Here is a 25840-nt window from a genome sequence, read left to right as displayed (position 1 = left end):
TTGTTCCTTCTTATAGTGCTTCATCATTTATTCAACAAATGCAACCGCCCGCACATCTGACTGGTCAGGGGTTGTTAACTAGGGGTGAATTTTTCTCCCATAGGATCTTTTTTGTTTTCATGCTTGGGGAGAAGGATGCTGTTGGCATCTGGTGGGGAAAGCCCAGGGACCAGGGCAAATGTCTAATGCTCAAAGAAGCCTCCAGCACTGAGAATTATCCAAACTGTCAGTAGTGCTGCAGTTTAGGAACTTTATCCTAGATAGTAATTATCAAGACAGATGCCTGCCCTAAAAGATTTTGGTGTGTACTGAGCAAGAGAGCAGGCTAGACAGAGGAAGTAGTATTAGAGAGTGATATACTTATATACATAGGAGAGGATCAGGGGAAAGAGACAGGCAGGGAAGATACTCTGGGTAGGATTGTCATGGAGGCCTCTCTGCAGAGCTTCCATCTGAGTAGGGGCTAGCTCTGATGCGAGCATATGAATACCCTGGGGCGAGCATCTGAGGCAAAGTGAAGGGTAAGTACCAAGGCCTAAGCCAGGAACAAGCCTGGCTCTTTCAGAAGCAGCTAGGAGGCTATTGTGATAGAGCTGGGTGAACAGAGGAGAGAAGCACAGAAAATAGTTGGAGAATTGTACTCTGGGGTCTGACCTCGTAGGCTGTGATAAAGACAAAGAGGGATGAGAAGTCACTGGCAGGTTTTTATCAGGGGAGTGTCATGATATCATTTCCATTTTTGGAAGATGCTCTGGCTGCCATAGGATGAATAGATAGTGTTGGAACAAAGCAGCAGCAGAGAAATCCATTAGGAAGCTATTGTAACCTTAGGAGGTCTTGCCGTCATCTAATCCATGATGGCACCAGATGGTATATTAGAAGGGCAAGTGCTGAAAGTCACCAGCGTTGGAGTCCATTTGGAAGATGGAACCGTCAGCTTTTCCCGAGTAGAGGTGATTTGGATGGATTGGTGCGGAGGTATGCATGGAGTCAGGACCAGTGAGATGGGCTGTGGAGTCATCAGCATGGAGGTTGGGTTAGTATCCATAACACTGAACTCATTTAGGAATAGAGTGTGGATAAAAGACAGGACCAGGGGCCCGGGGATATAGCTCAGCGGCACAAGCACCTAAATGCCAAGTGCAAGGTCCTGAGTTCAATCCCCAGTATCAAAAAAAAAAAAGAAAAAAAAAGGACCAGGACTGGGCACCGGGGCACTAAAGGTTTTAGAGGTGAAGAAGTGGTAGACCCAGCAGAGGAGACTGACAAAGCCTGACCACAAACATTAAGTGGAAAGACAGGCGAAGGGAGTGTTTAAAGAAGAGGGAGAATCAACTGGGCTAGGTGCTACTGAGAGATTGAGAGAGAGAAGGACTGAATATTGGTGGTAGATAGGACTCCAGTGACCGTCGCAGGTTTTTTCCCTTCTCCCTTCCTTCCCTTCTTTTCCTTCCTTTCCTTCCCTTTCACTCCCCTTCTCTTCCTTCTTTCCACTTAATTATCCAGGAGAGAGGGTTGGGAGAGGGCAAGAAGATAACTGCAGACAAAAAATCCTTGGAAATGTGAGGGGGTGGATCAGTGTGGGATGCAGGGCCTAGATTTATAGGGGAAGGCTCTATCAGGAGAGATGGGAAGAACCTGGGCCTGGTGCAGGCGGATTAGTAGGTTAGATATGCCTGAGTTCTCTTCTAATTGTCCCTTTCTCCCAGATAAAATAAGGAAGGTCAGTAGCTGAGCGTGAGAAACGGAAAAGGGTATTGGAGATTCAAAGCCACCGGAGGAGCTCTTTGTAATAGCAAAGTAGGGAGAAACTAAGAATACTGAATCTGAGCTTTACGAAATATCTCCCAAATTGCACACATTCAAAAATCATTTAGTAGATGCTTATAGCATGCCACTTTGGGAAGGCCACTGTATTTTGTGAAGTATTTGAATAACAAATATATTTAATAGTTGGCCCTCCTCATCCGCAGGTTCTGCATCCATTAACCAAACACAAAATGAAAACATTTGAAAAAAATTGCGTCTATTCTGAACATGTTTTTTCTCGTTTTCTAAACAATATAGTACAACTGTTTCCATAACATTTATACTGTTTTAGGTATTATGAGTATATAACAGCATAAGGGATGTGCTCTGTTTTTTGCTAATCTACTTAATTTTTAAAATTGCTGCTTACAACTCATTAAATTGATTTCTCATTCCCTTGTTGGAAAAACACCACAATAAAGAATATAGCTTTTGTGAGTCTCCTTTCAAGGAACTTCAAGTTGAGAATTAGAGCAAATGGAGACAAATTTACTAATTTTTGTGGAGCACTCACTATATATCAGGAACTGATTAAATTTGTTGTTGACAGGGTCTGTCCAACACTGATCATTCCATTTTATAGGGAGAGAAAACATTTTGGGTGAAACAGTCAGTCGCTCTTCTAAGTGGTAGAACCATACTGCAGTATTGTGCGGGTCCTTGCTAACTTCAGTGAAATCTAAATTCTGCATTGGTTTTTATGTTTTTGTAAAATCAGACTGCTTTATCACATGTGTAAATCTGTATCTTTACATTATTTGGACAAAATGTGGATATCAGATCAAAACTTTATATACATTGGCTACTGATTCATACTTCTAATTTGTAGGCTTAAGTGTGATTTTAAAAAAATGTATAAATGAAAAATAAGAGGGGCTGGGGATTTAGCTCAGCGGCATAGCGCCTGCCTGGCAGGCGCAAGGTTGTGAGTTCGATCCCTGGTACTGGGGGAAAAAAAAGAAAAGGAAAATAAGCCTAAAAAGTGGGACTAATGTTTGTTCAGTGTCACCTACTTCTTTCTCATGAATATAAAATTTCAAAGGTTTATCTCTCACAGTTCTAAACAAATTAGTAGTTACCCAGTTGAAAAAATAGAAAGTGTGCATTTGGGCTGAAGGGTCATTGCTTTGAATCAAAAACAGAGAAGGTAGAAAATAAAAGCAAGTATGTAAATATTCTTTGCCCTCAGGCCCTGAGGCACCAATACACCTTTGCCTCTCATTAAAAAATGCCATTCATGAATGTCTATAAAAGACCTGTGTGTGTGCTGGGGATTTAGCTCAGTGGCACAGTGCCTGCCTGGCAAGCACAAGGTTATGAGTTCGATTCCCAGTACCAAACAAAAACAAAAACAACAAAAAACCTGTGTGTGAGTAGAGTGCGTACTTCTATTCAGCCCTGTCCCCATATCCTAGGAAGAGAAATCAGGTCATTTACTAGTTCGAATGTTCACTCTTAAACTTCCCATAACCTACTCAGATTAGCTCCACATTTTAACCAAGAAGACTCTCAGGAATTCGGCTGACTTGTCAGTTTCCACCAGAACTGTTAATTACTCTTTCAGTACATTATCAAGAAAATATGTCACAACTCCTTTGACAAGTATGTTTTCCATAACCAGGGCAGTATTTAGAAGCTTTAAGACAAATTCACATATCCAGGTTAAAAAACAATCTATATCCCACAGAAAAGCTTCCAGAAATAAAAGCCATCCTGTTGCCCTATTGCTTTTGTAGATGCTCTCGTGTACAGGTGGGTATTTCTTTAAGTTTCATCATGTCAGATTCTAGCTAGCAGTGCTTGCTTTTTTCATTTACTCTACTTAAAAGAAGACTTGATGGTAGGAGGAGGACTCCAAAAGCAGTAATTGGTTTGAATTCATAGACACCTGGTTTTGTTTTCCCCCCTACCCTCTGGAGAAAGGAAAGATCTTGGCTCTAGGGTGGACAAGAATGTACAGTGTGTGCTGATGGGTGCTGTGAGGGATGCTTGAAAGTCTGCTGGGGAGATCCGGAAACCCTGACCTTCACATACTGTGATTCTGTATGGGGGAAACAGCCTGTGCTCTGCTGTACATCACTGGATTGGAGTACTTGAAGGGAACACCCAGCAAGGACCTGGTACGTCACTGGAATCACAAAGCCCAGAGAGATGTGTAGCCAGCAATTAATGAACAAGAAATTAGTATGTATAACCAAACACCATCTACTCTGTAGAAAAGCGTGCACGTGCGTCTGTGTTTTACTTCAGGTGTGTGTACCCATCTGCATGTCGGGTGGTTAAGACGCAGAAACAAGACTGGTCAACAAATATGACTGTTCCTGTTTGGTTTCTCTTCCTTTGATGCTGTGCAAGGTCTAGTCTTCATTTTCTCACTCTGTGTTCCTCACTCGTCTGTGGAAGATGGAGATTTGTTTTTGCTTTTGTTATTTTGAGACAGGGTCTTGTTATGTAGCTCAGGCTGGTCTTGCGCTCACTGTGTAGTCGAGGCTGGCCTTGAACTCGCGCATGGATGTAGATTTTATATGTTAATATCTTTACTCTCAATTTGGCCTGTGTTCCATGATGTGTTGGTAAACAGTCTTTCTGGGAGAGAAAAAGCAGCTGATTTACAAATACTACGGTATTTGCCAGTTTCTAGGGTGTGAATACTTTCACCATGGTTTAGTTCAAATTGTATATGTTGCTGGGCGTGGTGGTGCACACCTGTAATCCCAGCTCTCAGGAGGCTGAGGCAGGAGGATCGTTGCGAGTTTGATACCAGCCTGGGCTACAAAGTGAGCTCAAGGCCAGCCTGAACTGCATAGTGAGACCCTGTCTCAAAAAGACAAAAAAAAAAAAAAAAAAAGTGTATAATGTCCCTGAACTTGGCATGGGGAAGAAATGCAGTTGGTATTTGTGAGCTATCAAGTGCCTGCTTCAGGACATCCCTACAATGACCTTGCTTGGTGTTTCTTTCAAGTACAGAATATTAATTCAAATATCAGGAAAGAGGCTGTTCTGTCCCTGTTAGCCCTTCCCCATGCTGGTTGCCTGCAGATTTGCTACCTTGGGGACTTTTTCTTTTTAAATCTCTGTTTATGTGGTAGTTTTTTCTTTCTCACTTAATCGCTTTGTGTTTCATCTCAGCATGTGTTATCTGCTTTGTTCTGTGATTAGGAGGAACTAGTTTTACCTTCCGATTTTAAAGTTGATTAAGAGCGGAATGTCATTGTGGATACTTGGATAAAAAAGCATGAAAGCTTTCTGTAAATAATTATTAAATGTTCCTTATCTCTGCCCCAACAGCTGCTCACAGACATTTATTAACAATTTCATTGCTGTTATCTGTGTGATGCACTTTTATTTGCATTGCCTGGTTGTGTGTGTGTGTTTTGGACACTGGATTTGTTTTAAACATCCCTTTCCCTTTTTATACTGTGAGATTTCTGAGGAAGGAAATCTCTATTTTTCAATTTCATATACTCAGGTCTCTAACAATTACTTGAAATCAATCATTTGTTGAATGAACAATAAAAACTAGACAGGGGCCTACTTTTCCGTCTTATAATCATTAGAGGCAGAATGCATTTGGAATAATCCAAATTAATGTGAGAACTGAGGCTTAGTTATGACATAAGCCCTATAAGAAAATATACTGAGAAGTCTAGGGTTGAGTCATAGACACCATCCATGGATGGGAGCAAAGGAAGCTGCACTGTTGATAAAGGAGAAAGGAAAGTTATGAGAAGAAAAGGAACAGGCAGTGCCTGACACATGGAAAGCAGAACTACAAGAAGAATATTTCAGGCTGGGAACATAGCTCAGTGGCAAAAGCTCCTGCCTAGCAAGTGCAAGGTCCTGAGTTCGATTCCTGGTACAAAAAGCTATACTCAAGAAGAATATTTCACATAAAAGGGATTAAGAAACATGAACAGGATGTGCCTTGGGGCTGCCACTTGTAACTTTTAGGGAACGGCCTGAAAGAAATAAGAATCAGTGAATGCGTATTGTTCTTCCAAAGACTGAAATAATGTAGGAAGTAAGGTAGATGTTAATTCTAGAGAGACAATGGAGTTCTGGGAGGGATAATTATTATTTTTTGTTTTAATGTTGGAAAAAGTTTCCGTTGTTGCTATTCTAAGTGATACTTCATAAAGGAGGTTTAATGTTGAAATGCTACAAAGAAAGTTTCATGTTTTGCCAAGTTGATACCTTTCCAAATTTGAGAACCCTAATTAAAGTGTGTAGAGGCCAATCGTCTAATCTACTTTATAACGTATATCTAACACCAGGATGATTTTGGCTGGTTTTAGTTTGCTATACAGTACTTAAAGAGCATGGAGAATAAATTGCAATGCAAGACAATTTAAGGTGTTACTGTTGGTGCGTTTATTACAGATCATTTGTTTGCATGGCAGCATATCTTATGCTTTTAAAAAATCCAGAACTTATTGCTTTAAATCAATAGGTAGCATTCCATCACTATGTCAGTAAATAGGAGCCCACAAATAAAATAAGAAACCTCCCCTGCTGGGGCTGGGGATTTAGTTCAGCGGCACAGCGCCTGCCTGGCAAGCACAAGGTTGTGAGTTCGATTCCTGGTACTGGAAAAGAAACAAAAACAAAACAAAACAAAAAAAAACAAACCTCCCCTGCCTATAATATAAAGAGATAAAGCCCATCTCTATGAAATGGATAGGCAATAACAATTAATATCCATCTCTATGAAATGGATAGACAGTAACAATTAATAAACCAACAAATAAAGTGACTCCCCCCTCACTTAAGATGAGCAGGCATACAATAAAAGTAGATGCTTTAAGGATAGATAAGCTACAACTTGCTGAAGAAGAGAGGGGGTTTTTAGTGACAAGGATCAACAGAAAATGAAAAAAAAAAAAATGAAACCAAGAGGAAATTTGAATGTTTCAGTGTTATAAATATAAATAAATTTCAGGGGACAACATAGTTCTAGGATTGTTTAATGAGTGTGTTGTTCATATGCCAGAATAAAACCAGCTTTTTAAAATCAGTTTTTAAGAAGTTATTTATATAGTACTTTTGACTTTTATAAAATTGATACTAACAATAAAAGGAAATTCTTCTTTTCCTCCCCAACCTCTGACCTTTACTCAAGGGTAACTGCTGTCCTCTTTCTCCAATGTTCTTCTAAAAGTGTTAAAAATATTTCTCTCTATATATATTTTTATAAAAATGGCTCAAACACACTCTTTTGCAGTCTACTTCTTCAATTTCATACATCTTAGAAGTCTTTCCATATTGTCGCATTGATTTACATTATTTTAAAAAATCTACATAGTATTCAGCTATAGGAATTCATTGTGTTTCCTCACCTATGGAAAAACCTTATAGATCTAGAATAATGCATTAACGTTTAAAAAAGTTGTAAATTTTTATAATGATGCACGAGGTCTTCTACAGAATAACGCATGTGAATATTGATTTTGTTTCTCTTTAAGTGCACACATTCCTATGCCCATCATATTTAGAATGATAAGACCATTGGTTTGGAAAGGTCAATTAAGATCATCTCTGATGTGATCCTTTTACTGAAAAAATATAGGCCACAGGGAAGGGATAGTTCTTATTTGAACTGAGAACTTGATCATTATTACTAGAGGGGTAGGCTTATTAGTTAAGATGCTTTCAGTTGCAAGGAACAGTGTGTATGACTAGAAATGGCTTGAGAAGAAAGGATATGCAAGAAATCCTTAGGCAGGTTCTCCTGGTTTTGGTTACTTTAGCAGCTCAATTTCTGTAAATTATTTAGCTTTTCCTCTGAATTCCCAGACTGTTGAGGTGCACTGAGAATTGTGACTTCGTACAGCTGTGTTCAAAAGCAGACAGAATAGTAATTCTTCTGGCATATCAGGGAGGAGGTCTTGTCTCAGAGAGCCCTTGAGGGCTCTTTCCTTACCTGCCCTTGGTCAGCACTGGGTCATATGCCGAAGCCTTCACTGCATGGAAGTCTGGGAAAACAGATCTCGGTAATACTCAGACTGTAGTGATAGGTGTTCCAACAAGGAAGATTGAAAGGGATTAGGAGAGATGTTGAATAGCTATTCCACAAAATCACCAGGAGCAGCCAATTATATTTTGATGGAGTCAAAATCTATCTTCCCTTAAGTCTCCACATTTGGTCATAGAAGCTGTATAAGCTATCTGAGCAAAACAAGACTTTTAGTGAAGGTAATACAGACACACGGCACATGATCACTTTTTGGCCAATGATACACCACATATACAATAGTGATTCCTTAAAATTCTATTGCCTAGTACATCATAGCCATTTCAGTTTATGTAAGTGTATGATATATTTGATATCTTTGCAATGAGAAAATCACCTAACAATGCATTTCAGAATGCATCACTGTCACTTAGTGCCACATCACTATGCAGAGAGCTGTAATGGCTCTTCTTCCCCTTCCTCTACGCTCCTTTCATGGCCCTTTGTGTGACTGTCATACAGTAAATACAGAAGGCTGCTGTTCTGCGGCTCAGAGTCCTCCCTTGAGTTTGCATTGGATTGTGTGCCACAGCTGCACTCCAGCTAATGTCGCTATTCATCAAATTCTATAGTTGTTTCTTTATTTATTGTTTCTGCTTCCAATGTGCCACCCCAGAAATCTTAGACAATACACTGGTAGAAACAAGTCAGACCTCATGCCGAGTAATTTTAACTGATTACAGTTTTGTCCTTCTGCCTTTTTAAGGTGATTGTTGGGGATGCTGTCAATTTTCATCATAATATATATTTTAACTTTCCTTTCCCTTCTTTTTCATCAAGCTTTTAAAAGATCTCTGACTTAGAATGGGTGGTAAGTAGATATTTGAAGTGGGGGCTCTAGGGGATTGTAGTTCAGTGGTACAGCACCTGCCTGATGTGGGGATTCTTAACAGTAATTTTACCTACCAGTCTATTTCTTCAGGCTATTTGTGAAGCAGTTATAATGGCTTGGAAAAAAATAATAAAGGATGTGGAAATAAAAGGCCAAGAAATTGCGTTTTATATGGGTCACTGTTCCCTTGGCTTTTCAAAGTTTGAAAGATCTTATAAGGTCCATCTCTCTTGAGGTCTGAGGACTTGTGAATAGCAGGATAACTCTGATTATGAGCATGTCAAAGGCACACTGTTCTCTAACTCCATTCTCCAGAATTACTAGATAAGATATTTAAGGATGCTATTTCATATGAAAAGCTGTGATATGGATAGATCTGTTGATTGCCATGTCTAGGTAAGACACCAGTGGAGACACTGTTTATTTGTGCAGTTCCCCCTTTTCTCCCTGATGTTGAATGTATAAAATAATTACCTTTAAAAATTGAATTCATACTTAATACTTTAATTTTTTTGTGTGACCCTTAGGATTGATTTGGCTCTTATGTATAAATCTGTAAAAATCACAAGCCCCGGGAAGTCTAAAACTAGAATCTCATCACCTTGGTTCACAGAAAAGAAAATTATGGCCACCTCTTAAATAGCGGCATTTTTCACATAATATGTTTCCTGAAAAGTCATACCATACAAAGAGGACATGAGATCTGTAATTTACAGGAAAGGAGAAATTAAGCAAGATTTACAGAGAGTTGAGTATATGGTTGTCCACCCTGTAATCCTCTTTTCTTCCTTGCGTGCCATATGGATCTTACCAATGTTATGTGTAGCTACTATTATATGGTCTTTGAAAGTCTCTGCTTCTTGTTTTAGGCATGTGAGTCCTTTACAAATTGTTCCTGACTAGCACATTGGTAGGACAACAAAACACCCACATTGACAAGTAATATGATTTTTTACTAAGTCGTACCAGATGCTTTTTGGTCTCTAAATTTTGATTCTTCCTTGTTGTTCTGTTTACTGCTACACAACAGAAGAAACCTCACTTCCTATTTCTCAATGCCCTAAAGGACAAAATCTTTTGTGAAAAATACTTTTTTTTTACGCTTGCAGATTTTTTTTGCTTCGGCAGATTCTTCATGCCCATTTTTCTTCCAAGACTATACCTGAATAATTGTATAAAGCTCCTCAGATTTCTGCCTATTTTGAGTGCCCCAAGGCAAGAAATATCCTAGTCTTGAAGTTTTTGTGTGAAAAGAACATTCCTTCTCTGCTCGTAAAGACAGTGGTGACCTAGCCCATTAGTACTTACTCTGAGAGATGTGGCAAGGCTGTGTGACTTTGTGGATTGTATGTTTGGATCTATTACTCTGTTATGAAGAATAGCTGTAGCATTGTCACCTTTGGTTGTATTATACTTCCATAAAGATTAGTCCATAGAACTAAGTGAAGAGGAGAAAACTTCAAGCTTGAACTGGAGGCAACTAGATCATCATATTTCTTTTCTTTGTGTTTTAGAAGTTCACCTGGACCCCCATCGAACGTGGTGTCCTGTTGCAGACTGTCAGACCGTGTGTCCGGTTGCCACTAGCGATCCAGGCCAGCCTGTGTTGGTGGAGTGCCCTTCTTGCCACCTGAAATTCTGCTCATGTTGCAAGGACGCTTGGCACGCGGAGGTCTCCTGTCGAGAGAGTCAGCCTGTTGTCCTGCCCACAGAACATGGGTAAGAAAGGAAAGTGGCTTTGAAATTACAGATGTTCTTGGAAACTCAACATATGTTGCTTTGGAAGAGTTATCTCACGATGATGTGTAGATATTATTTTCCTTCAGAACTTCACAGAGAAGCGCCCAGAATTGATAATTTGTTAACAAAGAATAACTACAAAAAAGCAATTCTAAAGGGATTTCTTTATTTGTCTCAGCAGAATCTTTCAGATATTGCTGAAAGTAGGGTTTGTGTGAGTTTTACTTTCTCTTTAGATAGAGACATCCTGGGCTTTATGGGTTCTCAGCAGGAAGTCATGGCTTTGTCCACAGCTATTTGCTTAGCTACCCAGTCTGCCTAATATCAATGTATCTCATTCTTCCTGCTTGCAAAATGAAACAGAAATGATGTTTTCCACTTAATTAAGCTACCACCTGATGGGGTATGCCAGTCACAGCAGAAAGAACACAACAATACAAAAAACACGTGTTCTTGGGGAATATAGGAAGAGAGATTCTTAATACCTTATCTTCAGAAAAGATGGTGCCAGTGTTGAGATTTTGCTGTGATGAGAAGCAATTAAATCTCTCCTTTTTGTCCAGAGCATTTTTATGGTGGCAGCAGCAGGGCCAGAGTAAGGGACCTTTGTGTTTGATCCCTTGCTTTGCTTGAGGCTATGGTTGTTCTGCATCTCAAGAACAAAATACCAGTGTTACAGTCCAGTTGGCTTAATCACCTGGTGGCCTAGGAGTGTGCAGAGCCAGTTCTTCAGGAATAAGTGTGTGACCTGGCTGTGTTGGGTTTAAATCTCAAACAAAACAAACAGGCAAAAAAAAAAAAAAAAAAAAAAAAACAGATTGAATGCAGAACCAGATGGTCAGATGCAAACCAGCGCCTTCCACATTCTTACTGCCATGGCAGTGGGATCCCTAGGTATCAAGGGCAGTGTAAAGAACTCAGGAGGAGAGGAACTTTTGCAGATTTGCGTTCTGACCTTATCACTTGACATCTATGTGTCCTCATACAAGACAGTTAGGCTTGGTGAATCTGTTTCTTTATCAAAAAAAGGATGATTAAAACAGAGCCTGTCCCCTCACTATGTAAAATTATCCTCAGTATGAAATCTGGCCATGTCTTTGAAAACACTTGGAGAATTAGCTATGTCCATGTGCTGGGTAGTAATTCTGATGAACAGTAACTAAAGTGTAACCTAGAGCCATGGCTCCTGCTCACCCCACTTTGCGCCACTCCTTATTTTCTGTGCCCCTTACACTGTGCACCTCTACTGACCCATTCATCTGTTAGGTGCAGCTCTTTTCAATACGGGCATTGATCTTAAAGTGTTGATTATCGACTCTCACTCTGCCCATTATGAAATAGCGAGACGATAGAGCATACCCCAGTTGCATGCTGAGCTAGTTGCTCTGTGGTATGACTGATTCTACTGTATTTCTTCTTCAGGCAGTGTGTGCTCAGGGAGTGAAATATTAATTTGACAAAGCAGTGAGTTAAATCATTGGTGGAAAGTGTAATTACATAATTCACTGAAAGCCTAAATAAATAAATAAATAAATAAATAAATAAATAAATAAAGGTTCTTGTTTTGAGTTTTTTGAACTGCTAATAGTCTGTGTCTCTACTATTTTTACCTCCACCCTTTTCTTGGGGAAATGAATGAGGTACAGATAAACGCACTGATTACCTAACTTCCTAGAGCACTGGGACTTCAGTGGATGACAATGGGTTGACTACAGTTTCCTTTCCTTTTGTTTCTAGGGCACTGTTTGGGACAGGTGCAGAAGCCCCCATTAAGCAATGCCCAGTTTGCCGTGTTTACATTGAACGCAATGAAGGCTGTGCTCAGATGATGTGCAAGAACTGCAAGCACACGTTTTGCTGGTACTGCCTCCAGAACCTGGATGTGAGTGCCCCCGGAAGAGGTGGATCACATGGTCTTTCCCATACCTCGTCTGCATCAGAGCCGGGACCCTACAGTCCTTCCATTTCAAAGACCGAGCCTATTTTTGTCCTGGAGAAATCATTTATTTTTCTTAATGAGACTTCCTGAGCCTGCTACTACAGATAACTATAAATCCTCTTTTTGGTTGCTTTACGCGTGTCACTTTAGTTTTAAATATAAGCTTTTGTTTTAGGGACATTCCATGCTTTGGGGGAATTAATCTTTATTATATAAAGACCTGCTAGTATATTAGTTTTATATTCCTGCTCTAGCCATATATTGCAAACTTCATGGCTCAACGCAAGTTTATTATTATCTTACATTTCTATGCATGAGAAGTCTATCATAGGTCTTGCTGAGTTAAAATCAAGGTGTTGACAGGGCTGCTTTCTTGTCTGTAGACTCTGGAGAAGAATCCATTTCCTTGTTCTTTGCACTTTCCAGACTCTGCCTGCATAGCTGTGTTGGTGGCTCCCTTCTTCCATCTTCAAAGTCGGCAATATTGCATCTCTCCTACCCTTTTTCCCTAGTTCACCCCTTCAGTCACAGCTTGGAAAAGTTCTGTGCCCTTAGACACATGTGATTAGGTTGGGTCCATCTGGATAGAATAGAGAACAATCTCGCTTGGGGCTGGGGATTTAGCTCAGCAGCACAGCGCCTGCCTGGCAAACACAAGGTTGTGAATTCGATATCCGGTACTGGAAAAAAACTCCCCCCCAAAAAGAACAATCTCACTTATATCAAGGCCCTTAATTTAATCACTCTTGCAGAGTCTCCTTTGCTATTTAAGGGAATGCATTCACAGGTACTTAGGCCATAAATATCTTTGGGGGGCCAAGTTACTCTGCTAACCATAATTATACTGCTTTTGTCTTTTTGAATTAAAAGAATAAAACTACTCAATAGTGTTTCCTAACTAACTCTCTCATTCTCTCATTCTGCAGTACTGCTACTGTTTTATCAATGAATGTCCGCTTCCTAAGTCAAAGAAACACCCAGTTATTGCTTTTCCTTTCTATTCATGTAGCATGTCTTCACACATTCAAGTCGTTTCATTCAGCTCTGTGTCAGGGCGAGGTGTTAACCTCAGGGTTAAAAGGTGGTGGGAAGGATTGGGGAAAAGCCTTATTCCAATTCCAGTTTTTCTAAGTTTTGGATAGTGCCAGTTGGTTATATCAGAATTATAGCCTTAATTCATGGTTGTGTCACCATGCTTTTTTTCAGCTCTTTGTTTTTGTTGTTTGTTTTGCTTTAACTCAACAAGCAATTTGTTTAGCGCTCCAGTATCTAACACACTCAGTGAGTAAGGGTTTAGTTGACACGGGGTACCTGCTGGCCACTGCAGGCTTGGCGTTATTAACTGAAAATTACATACCTTGTTTAGGATGACATCTGTGAGTATGAATCTCTTTTTTTTTTGTTTGTTTTTCGTTTTTCTTCCGGTACCAGGAATCGAACTCACAACCCTGCGCTTGCCAGGCAGGCGCTTTGCCACTGAGCTAAATCCCCAGCCCCTGTGAGTATGAATCTCAATCAGCTTGGTCTCAGTGTTTTAAGAAAAGATATAAACTGGAAAGGTAAAAATAGATATTTTAGATTCTGGAAGTTCAAAATTCAGGTTGTAAGAAATGTTTTTTACTTTAAATTTGTTTTATTTGCCATATCCCCTTAAATTATACTTGATATTTGAGACCAATTGTAATTTTAAATGAGTGATATTCTGGATGAGGATTCCACTTTTTGTATACCTCACATGCTTTATAAATGAAAAACAAATCATTCTGTTTTCCTTCTGGTTTAGCCAGACTATTAACTGGGTTCCTACCTTCAAGGCAGCTGGGCCCATGAGGATCTCTTTCGGAGGCAAGCGTGTAGAGGACTGAATATGTGCGCCAGATCTCCAGCCTTTGGTGGAAGTATGTTTGGGGGATGGTGTTCCAGAGAACACTCTGTTCTGTCACTTGTACCCCTGTGGTACTCGGGATAAAATGATACAGATGTTAAGTGGCCGAATATACAGATTTCAAATGTTGAAGCTTCTTTTTCTGCTTACTGTGTTTCGGGATCTCACTTTCTCTTTTTTAGCTAAAAGCCTTGGCTTGTCAGTAATAATGCTTTTCTCCAGGCAAGCGTTCTGTGTCATGTGATGCTGTTGATTTCTGTTTATGGTTCAGTTGAAAGCCTAGGGCCGGGACAGGAGTGATTTTCTAAATCCCCAGTCTGAGACAGACTCCGAACAGATGGTGAGTGTGGCTAGGGCATGGTGTTGGTTCCTGCACTGATCTTCAGCCTTGCGGTTTGAGAGGTCAAGGTCATCTTACTGGCCTGCTTGCAAATATGATTCCTGTCTATAGCCTCAGAGTTTTGTCACCTTCAGTTGTCTCTAAAGTCCCACAGTTTCAGCTTTCTTTCTGTATTCCTCACCATGTCCATGCGTTTCATTGTTTGCCATTTAAATTGAGTGAACCTTTTTGCATATCTCCCCTCACTTCTCTCTGTCCTTTAGCTTCCAAGCTTCTCAAAAGCCTGGATACCTCTTGCTGGTAAATTTATTTACCCTTAGTCATCTCAATGCATTCAGAGCACAGGTTCTCATCTCCCACCTATATTCTTCCTAAACTTTGGAGTGATTTCTTATTGGTAAAATCCAATGGCGACTTCAGTTCTTATCTTTTCCAGATTCTCCACTTCATGTGACCTCCCAGCCACCTCCATTTCAGTTACCATCTCTGATGGTTTTCCATAAACCTTTCTGGCCATGTCTCAGGTTCTTTCTCGACCCATTCTTATTTATTTATTTATTTTTTTGGTGCTGGGACTCAAACTCAGTACCTTGTGCTTGCTGGGCAAGCACTGTGCTGCTGAGCTACATCCATGGCATCGACCCATTCTTAAGTGTGTTCAGCACCCTCTGTTATTCTCAGTGTATATGTCTTCCCAGCTATCTCATGCACTTGTATGATTTCTTCTACCCCATGTATAGCGATGCCCAAATCTTTTTTACAAAACCCAGATCTATATAATGAACTCTGTGAGTAATACTTGCTTGAATGTCTGTACTATTTGTCAAGTTGAACATGTCCAAACCATGGTTATCATCTCCTTCCCCCCCAAAATCCATCTCAATGTTGTTCCTTTTCTTGATAAAGCCACTGTCTTCTTTCTACCCAGCAGTTTTCCCCTTATCTCTGATTTTGTCTTCCTGTTTCTCCACCCATTACTGTAGTAACCTTTTTAAGGACTTCTTCTAAGGAATCTAAGGACTTCTTCATCCTGGCCTCACTTCTTCCTCTGCTTTTCTCTCACCTGGTTTGCAGCAAGAGCCCTTTAGAAGCCTCACTCAGTCTTCCCATTCCACCTTGTGCCTCTGCTGGAGCTTATAATTACCTAAGATAATTCATCAGGCCTTATTTTATTTTTCATACAATCAATCAAAAATCTCATTAAGTGTGATCTGTTTTCACTGGGTAATTTACAAAATTTCCAAAATATGCTAAAGATTTCTGGCTTGGAATTCCTAGAGGAAGTTATTAATATCACCAGGTGATTGATGGAGGTTATATTCATCTTTCAATGTGAAGCTGCATGTTTACTGAGATCTCCCTTTGTTTTTCAGAATGACATTTTCCTCAGACATTATGACAAAGGGCCATGCAGGAATAAACTTGGCCACTCAAGAGCATCGGTGATGTGGAACCGAACACAGGTGACCGTACAGAGATAAACCAGGCTTGGGATGAGATGCTTAAAGAGTCAACTCTATCTTTCCCACCTTATTCCCTGTCTCCCTGTGCCAGCCGGGAAGCCTCCGAGAGTTCTGGGATGGGACTAGGAGAAAGACAGTTCATGAGCAGAGTCTCTTTGAGGACAAGTGGAGGGACAGGAGTACTGGAGAACCAAGCAATTGACAGTGACCTGCAGAATGAATGCAGATGTTCTTTCCTCTTGAAAACCATGGAAGAATTTTTTAAAACCCTTGAAGGCATATTAGCTATCAAAGGCAGAGCTCTAAAATACTATGAGCCCATGCTGGGGCTCAGATCCCTCTGTACATGTCCTTGTGTGTTTATGTGGTAGGTTCAAAGGGATTCGTGGTTTACTTTTAATAGTGTTTCATAGCTATCAAAGCCTGTGCTCCTTTTGAGGAAGTTAATGCTCATATCCTAGTACTCATTATTAACATCAATATGAGACCGTCGGGGAAACTCGGGGAAAGAATGAGCCAACACCAACAGTTCACAATTCTATTGAGCTTGCTGCCAAGCTTGAATTAGCTTTCGGTTTGTTCTCACTTTTGCTTCAACCCTTTTTATCTTTTTCATTTGTGTCCAGTTCCATCATGGCACAACACTGGCTAAAATACCCTGTAAATGTAGCTGTTCCATGTGCCCAAGACCATGTCTTAGTCATTTGAGCTGTTGTAGAAAAGGATCATAGACTGATTAGCTTAGGCAGTAAACATTTATTTCTCACAGTTCTGGGGTCTGAGAGGTCTGGTAGCGGCCTGGTCAGGGTCTGGTGAGGACTCTGTTCTGGTTCACAGATGGCCATTTCCTTGCTGTGTCCGAAGGGGAAAAGAGCCAAGGAAAGGGAAGGAAACTCTCTAGTGTCTCTTTTTATAAGGGTGCTAATTCTTTTTCTAAAATTTTAAAAGTTTCTGTTAGTACATGTTTGCAGTCCAAAAGGATTTGCATTCCTTGTAAGGAACTGGTACATGTATATCACACTTCTCAATTCTTTATTTTTCCCCTTCCCCCATTCTTTAAAAGTTTTTTTTGCCAGGATCAGGTTCATTTATTTATTTCATAACTTCTTATCAAGTTCATTATCATAAGTATAGATTAATAGCCTGGCCAAAACGTATTAAAAGAACACATTATGCTAATTATGCTAAATCAAGGTACTTTTAGATGCATTGTACATGCTGGATGATAACAACTTTATTTTCCTGTGGTCTGTCTTTTATTTAAGGGCACTAACTATCCTGAGGGTCCCACCATCATAGCCCAGTTAACTCCCAAAGGCTCCATCAGCAAATTTTGCTACTTTGGGGATTAGGGTTTCCATGTAGCGTATATTGGAACAAGAGCACCTATCGGAAAGTGTAACTGCTGACTTTCTTTTTTAAATTTCCAGGTGGTGGGGATCCTCGTGGGACTAGGTATCATTGCCTTGGTGACTTCGCCCTTGTTACTCCTGGCCTCCCCGTGTATCATCTGTTGTGTCTGCAAGTCCTGTCGGGGCAAGAAGAAGAAGCATGACCCATCCACAACGTAAAGCACTCTGTAATCCCGTGCCACAGACGTTTGGTTTCTGTGAGACAGCACATGAAAAAGCCCCACTGAGTGACGCTGCCTCCTTTTCCTTGCCAAATTCTGGAAGTGCCTCTGTGTCCAGACCTTGAACTTGCCTGCAAGCCTTTGTCCGTGCTGGATTGGGAAAGGGCAAGTCCTGGCTGCAAGTGCTCCTGTGCAACCAGAACTGGGCGCCGCAGTCTGGCTGTGTCTGTGGAGCGTGTCGGGAGTTTCGGGGTTGCTTAGGAGGAATTTGTACATCTTCATTTTATCGTTCAAAGGATCCCACCGAACTGTTAGTCTTCCAGCCAAATTCAAGGAGCCTAAGTGAACATTCAATACAATAAATATGCTTTTATGATTGACAGCATACAGGCTGAGAAGAAAGTGTGTTCTGTGTTGATTTGCCACAGTGGGAAACATAAGGGAGGGGAACCCCCTTGTGGGAGGGAAGGCTAAGACTACATAAAGAGAAACTCTCCTAAGAGGTCTACTGTAAAGCAGGCTGCTTATCTTAGGAGTCGATATGTTGGTTGTGGCTCTGCCAGTTACTGGGTGTGCTGTTCCCAACTTTCCCACAGTGATTTGGCAGAAACACAATAGGTTTTTCCTTGTGTGATCTCAGCTTCAAGCGGGAGAAACTGCTGGGTGAGGGAGTTGTCCTTTCCCGGTAAAAGGGTTGCAGCATGTAAAACAACATGGGCTAATTTAGCATCTGTCCTTTGGCAACTGTTACTTTTCTAAGGTGGCCAGCTCTTCTCTTACAGGCAAGAGCTGTGGTCTACAAAATTATTGTATATGAAGTAAGGTTAGAGTAGGAGAGATTCAAAACTTTCATCCTGGATAACAGGGACCTTTGTTGGCATCTGTTCATACAATCAGCTGATTTGGAATTGGGTCTAAAAGTATACATCAAGGCTAAACATTAAATTCCACATGTACAACTAGAATCCGTATGACTTACAGCCTACCTAGAATTTCTATCCGTTGGGCACGCCTGGAGACACCCAGTAGTAGACACAAAATAAATTTTTACATAAAAGTTATTCTTTCTTTCAGTGACTAAAATGTTTTATCATTAATCAGCCTAAAGACGTTTGCATAGTTTATATGTGAATTTTAGTTGCAAGCTCATAACTTCCCCAGGGGCATGGACTCAGAAACCATTCTTTTAAAATGAAACTTAGTATGGTAGTACACTATCTCTGTAAAAACCTTAATTGATAATTAAGATATTTGCATATTTTCAAACATAATTCAGAGCAACTTTCTTCTCAGTATAATTTAGCACAATTTTTTCTACATCCAGTAGGACAGTCTGGATACTTTCTGTGTATACAAGGCACTGATAAGACAATAAAAAGGTGTATAAGAAATAAAACGGTAGTATTTTATATATTTCAAATAATTTGGGTTGATATCACTGTAGTATGACTTATGTTTCCCATTGTACTATTAGATTTACATAAATGGGCTTTGAAAGGACATCACGTGTTTCTCCAATGACAAGATTAGGTAGTTGCCGTTAGCATTACAGCCTGGTGCTTCATGAGAACTACACAAACGTTGATGGAGACCTCTCTTGGAAGACAGGGGTACTCTATCAGGAAATATTCAGGACTAGCATAGTTTCTGAGGTAACTGGGTAACTAGATTATTAAATTGCTGCTATCTGGACCTATTATTAAAGGGTGAAGATTTGTCTATGGAATGGAATGTATCCTAAGTGGGGATGTATATATTTAAGAAATTTTAATTCTCACATATATATTGTTACCTTATACACGTACAGTGCATTCATTGGTCATGTACTTTTTTATTTACCATTTATATAGAACATAGCTGAGAACTCTGGGAAAACTTGAATGGCAACCATCCAAAATCATTTTTTTAAGCATTTATTAGAAATTTCTCAGTAGTGAGTGACTTAGTTGTCCTTTAAATATCTAAACACTTCAGAGAAAAACCCTCTTCCATCACTGTATTTCAGTATTTTTCATAGTAGTATAAACGTAAGTGTACCTATAGTTGAATAGTTAATTTGCTTTGTTTTACAGATAGCCTACTTCCTCATTGTAAAGGGCATTGATCACTGCTCAGGGGATCACAGAAACTCAACTGAAATTGAATTTTGTACCAAAAGAATGTCAGAGGAGGCGATGTACTCTTCCATTAGTAAACTCTTGAGTGTGGCTCACAAAGGCTCCTTAAACGGGCAGATTTCAAGTAACTGAGATTCTGTGATCTCAGAGGAAGAGTTCATGAATTTGGAGTAAAAGTGGAAGAAAATGTCTATGCTATTTCCTCGGCAAAACTAAAGGAATTATCTTCTCACAGTGATTTTATAACAGAATTAGCTACCTTTGGGGGGGCGGGCAGGGCTAGGGAGTAAAGAATGTTTGTCAAACTGATTTTAAGTAACTAGATTTAAAAATTTTTAATGATGTTAAAGTGCCTGTAAAGTGGTGACTTCTTTAAATAATAATGTGCGCGAGTTGTCAGAACTAACAGGAACGGGTTGGTAGGTTGAACCCAAACATATCTCTGGTGCATGAAAGGGAAGGATGCAAGCCAAACTAGAGACTTCCTTTACAAAGAAGAGCGCTGACAGCTCGGTTGATATGTTCATCTTGGATAATTGGCCAGTGACAGAGTTTAACCTTGTTTCTTCCTCTCTTAGCTTTATTCTTTCCTGGAGATCCTTTTTCTGTTTCACAATGAGCATGGGGCTGGATGTTGTAACAAAATCTTTTGGAGTTTGGAGCAGTAGAGTCTATTTGAAATAGAATTTTTCAACTGGCTAAGCTGTAATCTGGTGTAAAAACCCACCACCCAGACATGGTCAGATAAACTGGTACAAATCTAGCCACTGCCTTCTCTAGGAATCTTTCTCATGCTATTAGACACTGAGGTGAGGAGGGAAGCCATATGAAAGCAGATGTTAGAATCTTAGGCATCTTATTTGTTCATGCTGTGGGTATTTGCTTTGGATTTGAAATCTGTACTTTGAAAGTGGCCTTTGAAAAACAAATAATTCACAGTGTGAGTTTTTCTTGTCGTCTGCATCACAAAAATGTTATCTATCCAGGCTTGAAAAATCTACATGTTTATTTGAATGTAAATCACTTGTTTTGTACAACCTAAATTTTCTCTTTAAAAATATTCAGGATCTATGTATGTATTTCTTTAGCTTTCTGTACACAGTGCTTCTAAAGGACTTTTCTTTCTGTTCATGAATAGATGCCTTTATGTGTATAGAATCTTGTACATATGTGTAGTTTTAAGGACTATTTCAGAAATGCCTTTGATGAACGATGTTTTATAAAGCTGTCAGAATTGATATCTCTGAGCTCTTACATCTCATGTTGATTCATGATCCAGGATGTTTTGTTATGTACTTACAAAATTGCTATTGTATTATATTTTTCCAGTTCTTTGGAAGTAAAATAACTGTTTTAGTCTCCCTGGCCCCAATAAATGTGAGCAGGAAATCATGTGTGTTAACCTTTTTGCGCTGCACAATTATAGATGGATTCAATCTTATCCTATAAGAACCAACCAAGTTACTGTGAAAAACTAGATTCAAAATTTATAAGACGTACCGGAATTCACAGAAATACCGGAATATGCAGTATGGAAATAATGCTTGCTATTTTGTTTCTTAAAACAAACAGGCAAGTATAATGCCTTTACTTGTTGAAGACTTTCTTACTCGGTGTGGGATATTCCTCTCTGCCAGTGCACAAGACTTGACCATTGTCCAGAGAAATAGCCAGCAATCCAGGTCTTTCATCATGGTGATAGAAAAAACTGCTTGATGTCATAGTCATTCATCCTGTAAAAAGAAGGCTGGCCTAAATGCTCTTTAAGATTAGTTCTAACCTTCCAGGACTCTGTTAGAAGAATGTGTTTTCCTGTTACAAATTTAAAGAAAGGATTTACATTAGAATGTTAATGGAAGGTTATTTCCATTTGATTAGTATTCAAGGCAGGGCTTGCCTAAGTTGAGCACCAGAAGTTGGTTAACAGATAGAACTTGTGTTTCTCCAAAACTGAAAGCTCACTTTACTTGCATGGTTGCCTTTTTATTGAATGTTACATTCCTTATAAAATGATACCTGAGTTCAAAAGTTTATAATTGACTTATAATTCAATGTTCATTTTCTAATCATTCATTTTTGGGGAAATCAATATGATCATGTCAGAACATTTTGGGGTTGTGGTTTCTTAATTTTCTTAATCATCTCCTAGAATGTCAACATTATTTCATTTTCAAAGTGTGCTTACTGTCTGCTAAGCTGGAATTTGCATTCCCAAAGAAATACTGAATGAACCATTTTATATAGCAGTGATTTTAATCAGTGCCCTACCCAGCAAGTGCATTGCAATGTAAATTATAAGTCTAGTGAATTTGGGAGAGAATTATAATTAGGTTTTTCTGCAATTCAATTATTTTCATCTGTTAGATAACAAATCTAGTTTTTCTTTGGACCATAAAGATCATGTCCAACTCCATATTTGAAAAATGAATTGATTTCTTCAAATACTTTTAACAATTATAATATTTTTGTGTATTTTTATGTAGATTAAAGAACTTCTGAGAACAAACCTGTGAGATAAATGGAGCAGACATTAGATCCATTTCTTAGAGAAAGCAATGGCTTAGTGTTCCCTTCTTGCAAAGGGTCAGACAATTGATAAGTGACAGCCAGAGAAAAGAATGCAGGACTCCTTGAACGGACTTTGCTGCTCTTTCTCCGGTCAGTAATTCCCAGCCTGTATTCACTTTCAAATCTGTGATTCCATAGAGAACACACTTCCCGCTCAATTACGTGCATTCGCCAAGATATAGGTAAAAGAATTTATGTTTCAAATCATCATTTTGAGCTAATGTTCTGTTGTGACAGCGCGCATGCGCAGGGCAGATGAATGTTCCCTGAGATCAGCCCTAGTCGTCCCAGAGGCTCAGCGACAGTAGGTCACGAGATGGACTGTGATTCATTGGAGAAATAGCAAGGCCACATGCATCTGACTTGCTAATATCAGATCCACAGTGATTGTGGAGGCCACCCACTTCAGAAGCCAAAGTACTTTGCTCTCCCCGGGGAAATGTGTTCCCACAGGTGCCTTTTGATGTTTACAATTCAGATTCAAAGCCATTGTTAACCCAGATTCCAATCTTCTCCTATTCACATTACTGATTTGTACTTGAATGTGCATTTGTGGCCTGTCAGTAAATGAACCAACTGGCAGTTTCAAAAGGTTGAAATGGGGTTTTAGTAATGAATTTCCTGAATGGATCTCTGATGTGTACCAAAAGTTGTGCTTTGAATTTCATTTTCTGCCTTTATGTATTTCAATTTTATCAGTGCTGTCTTTGTTCTCAGTTTTGCTTTTTTATATGTTAAAACCTGAATTCAAGCTTTTGATGAGGAGGAAATTGGGTCTAATGTAAGAAATTTTATCTTGTAGTTCCTTAATGACCTGCACGATTCCAGAGTGTATATTTTCTTATGGAGAGCGCATGGGTGAGTGGTTAGCATTAATGCGATTGGACACTTTCAAATAAAATGAACTTGCAGGTTTTGTTGGGGTAAGTTATGAGGCTTCTGACTATTGGTTAGCCTAACTTGTTTTGAACCCAAGTCAAAGGGCCAGGGATTTAGCTCAGCAGCATAGCACCTGCCTGGCAAGTGTGAGGTCATGAGTTCGATTCCCAGTACCAAAAAACCCAAGTCAATTTGCTTAACTAAAAGTAAACAAATTAAAAAATCCACAGATGCACTGCAGAGCATGTCCTGAATTCCAGCTTGGATGGGACTTTGGCACCACCTGGGCATGTGAACGGGTGTTTGGAAAGGGCTCGCAAATCTGGTGTCACCCTGGGCACAAAACAAGTGTGTGGCTGCTTCTGTCCTTCCTGCCCTCTGCCAATCTAGGTGGGATGGAGTTGGGACACACACCCAACTTGCAATAAGATGGCCTTGGTTTTGTGCCTGGCACTGCTCTTGAATGGTGGTGTGGTCCAGTTTGAGTGTCAAAATGCTTATAAGCATTGTCTGCTAGGGAGGTGAGGGCGGAGAGGGAGCCTCTGTGTTGTGGGTTCTTGCGGCTATCAGGGTGGGCAGTGAATGTTAGCCAGGCACTGCTCTGAAATGATCTGAGGGGGAAATCTTGGGGATTGATCTTGGAATGCGTGTCAAACTTATGAATGTTTGTGGAGGGAGACTTGACTCCCTCAAGTAAATGTTTTGTCTGGGTAGTTAAAAAAAATTCCTTTGTGCCACTTTTTCACAATGAGATATTTCATAATACAAAGCTATTGAATTTTATGCTCAATTAAAATGGGATATGTGCAGGGAGAAATACAGAATTGATAGCAACATGATTTTTAGATGGGACATTTATTGTAAAAACTTGCATTTACACAATGCTTTATGGTATGCTAAGGACTTTTGGGCATATTTCCTTTTGCTGTTCATATTACTCTAGAAAGCAGATATTAATGTGCTGACCTTGTCCCTAAAATAGAGATGGGAGACATGCTAAGGTCATATAAAATGTTAGTAGCAAAGCTAGAATTTCATAACAAAATAATAAGAAAATAACAATACTTAATACACTGTGTTTTGTTATCTTCAAAGTAGTTACTCCTAGTACAAGATATAAACCAGAAAGATTCTTACAAAGATGAAACAAGCAGATAATAACACAAAACTGTCTTTTCAGTCATCTAAAATAAACTAGTAGTATACATGAAACAAATTAGCATATATATAAAAACATTTTTTAAACAACAGAATATGTAATTTGGGGAAATATTTGAATTTCTCCCTACTTCATCTCTCTTCTATTTTACTCTTTATTTGTATATTTATATATATTTTGTGTTTCTCATATATGAAAAACCATGTGCTGTTTTGTGTATCTGACTTGTTTCAGTTATTATTATGTTCTCACATTCCATCCGTTTACCTACAAATGGCTCAAGTTTTTCTTTCTTTATGGCAGCATAGTTCTCCACTGTATATAAATACCACATTTTCCAGAGCCATTTGTTTATTGATGGATATGTACTCTGTTTCTAAGATCTAGCTATTATAAATTATGTTGCTATAAACTTGGTATGCATGCATCCCTGTAACATGAGTTTAATTCTTTTGGGAAGATACCTAGAATAGGGATAGCTGGAACAATGGAATTTCTAGTTTTAGTTTTTTGAGGATTCTCCAGTCAGTTTCACTGCCTGTTATTGGATTGTTCAAGATTTTTAAGTCTTCTTGGCTCAGTTTTGGTGATTCATATATATCTAGGAATCTCTGCCTGTCTTCTGAGTTCTCCAAGTTTTTGCATGTGTTTGTGAGGTAGTTGCTACTTCTGGACTTTGGCAGTATCCATTGTTATTATACCTTTTTCTTTTCTAATTGCATTAATTTGTGTCTTTTCTTTCTTTTTTGGTAAGATTGGTTAAGATTCTTTGTATTCTGTTTATTCTATCAAAGAAACACCTCTTTAATTTATTCTTTGTGTTTTAATTAATTAATTAATTATTTTATTTTTTGGGGGGTACTGGGAATCAAACTCAGGACCTTTCGCTTGCCAGGCAGGCATTTGTGCCACTGAGCTGTATCCCCAGCTCCTGCGTTGTTTTTTTTAGTCTCCATTTCATTTATTTCTACCCTGATCTTTATAATTTCTTTCCTTGTACAAGACCTGAGTTTGGGTTGTTCCTGGGTTTTGTTGGTACCAGGAACTGAACTAAGGACCTTGCACTTGTCAGGCAGGCCCTGCTCCTGTTTTTCTAACAGTTTGAGATCCATCATGAGGTTTCCATTTCTTTGGGCTCATTCTAATTTTATGACATGGGCATTCACCATTATATACTTTCCTTGGACTGCTTTCATTCTGTCCCATAATTTCTAGTATGTTGTACTGATATTATCATGTAATTGTAGGAATTGTCTTATTTCTTCTTTAATTTTCTTTGTGACTCCTGGATCATTCAAGAATCTGTTGTTTAATTTCCATATGTTTGAATAGTTTCTGTGGTTTTATTGCACTGTGACCTGATAATATGCCTTCTGAGCCAGTCTGGGGAGAGTTGGGAGTTTTTAGAGGCATTTTGTTGCCTTGTCTTTTCGTGTTTCTGGGGGGTTTTGCTTGTTTTTTGTGCGGAGGGTATGCAAACTCTTTGGCCCAGTGCCCCATTCTTTGGGAGAAGGAATTATATTGTT

At 39.3% G+C, this 25840-nt stretch overlaps 1 protein-coding gene across 2 annotated transcripts in view; it reads left to right on the top strand.

Moving 5' to 3' along the window:
* Rnf144b (ring finger protein 144B) overlaps positions 1-21097 on the top strand; it is a gene marked incomplete at its 5' end in the record, with an annotated part of 78396 nt that extends 57299 nt beyond the window's left edge. For both annotated transcript variants that reach the window (XM_005403388.2, XM_013503838.1), the window contains 4 exon segments: positions 10166-10370; positions 12129-12273; positions 15929-16018; positions 17449-21097. In XM_005403388.2, the coding sequence (XP_005403445.1) occupies positions 10166-10370; positions 12129-12273; positions 15929-16018; positions 17449-17589 (581 nt within the window). In that variant the 3' untranslated portion in view covers positions 17590-21097.
* Positions 21098-25840: the final 4743 nt, after the last annotated feature.

The sequence above is a fragment of the Chinchilla lanigera genome, unplaced genomic scaffold (assembly GCF_000276665.1).
Source record: "Chinchilla lanigera isolate Chin_1 unplaced genomic scaffold, ChiLan1.0 scaffold00082, whole genome shotgun sequence".
In the NCBI taxonomy this organism is placed as follows: Eukaryota; Metazoa; Chordata; class Mammalia; order Rodentia; family Chinchillidae; genus Chinchilla; species Chinchilla lanigera.
The sequence above is the reverse complement of the archived record's forward strand: the minus strand, read 5'-3'. Positions and strand labels throughout refer to the sequence as shown.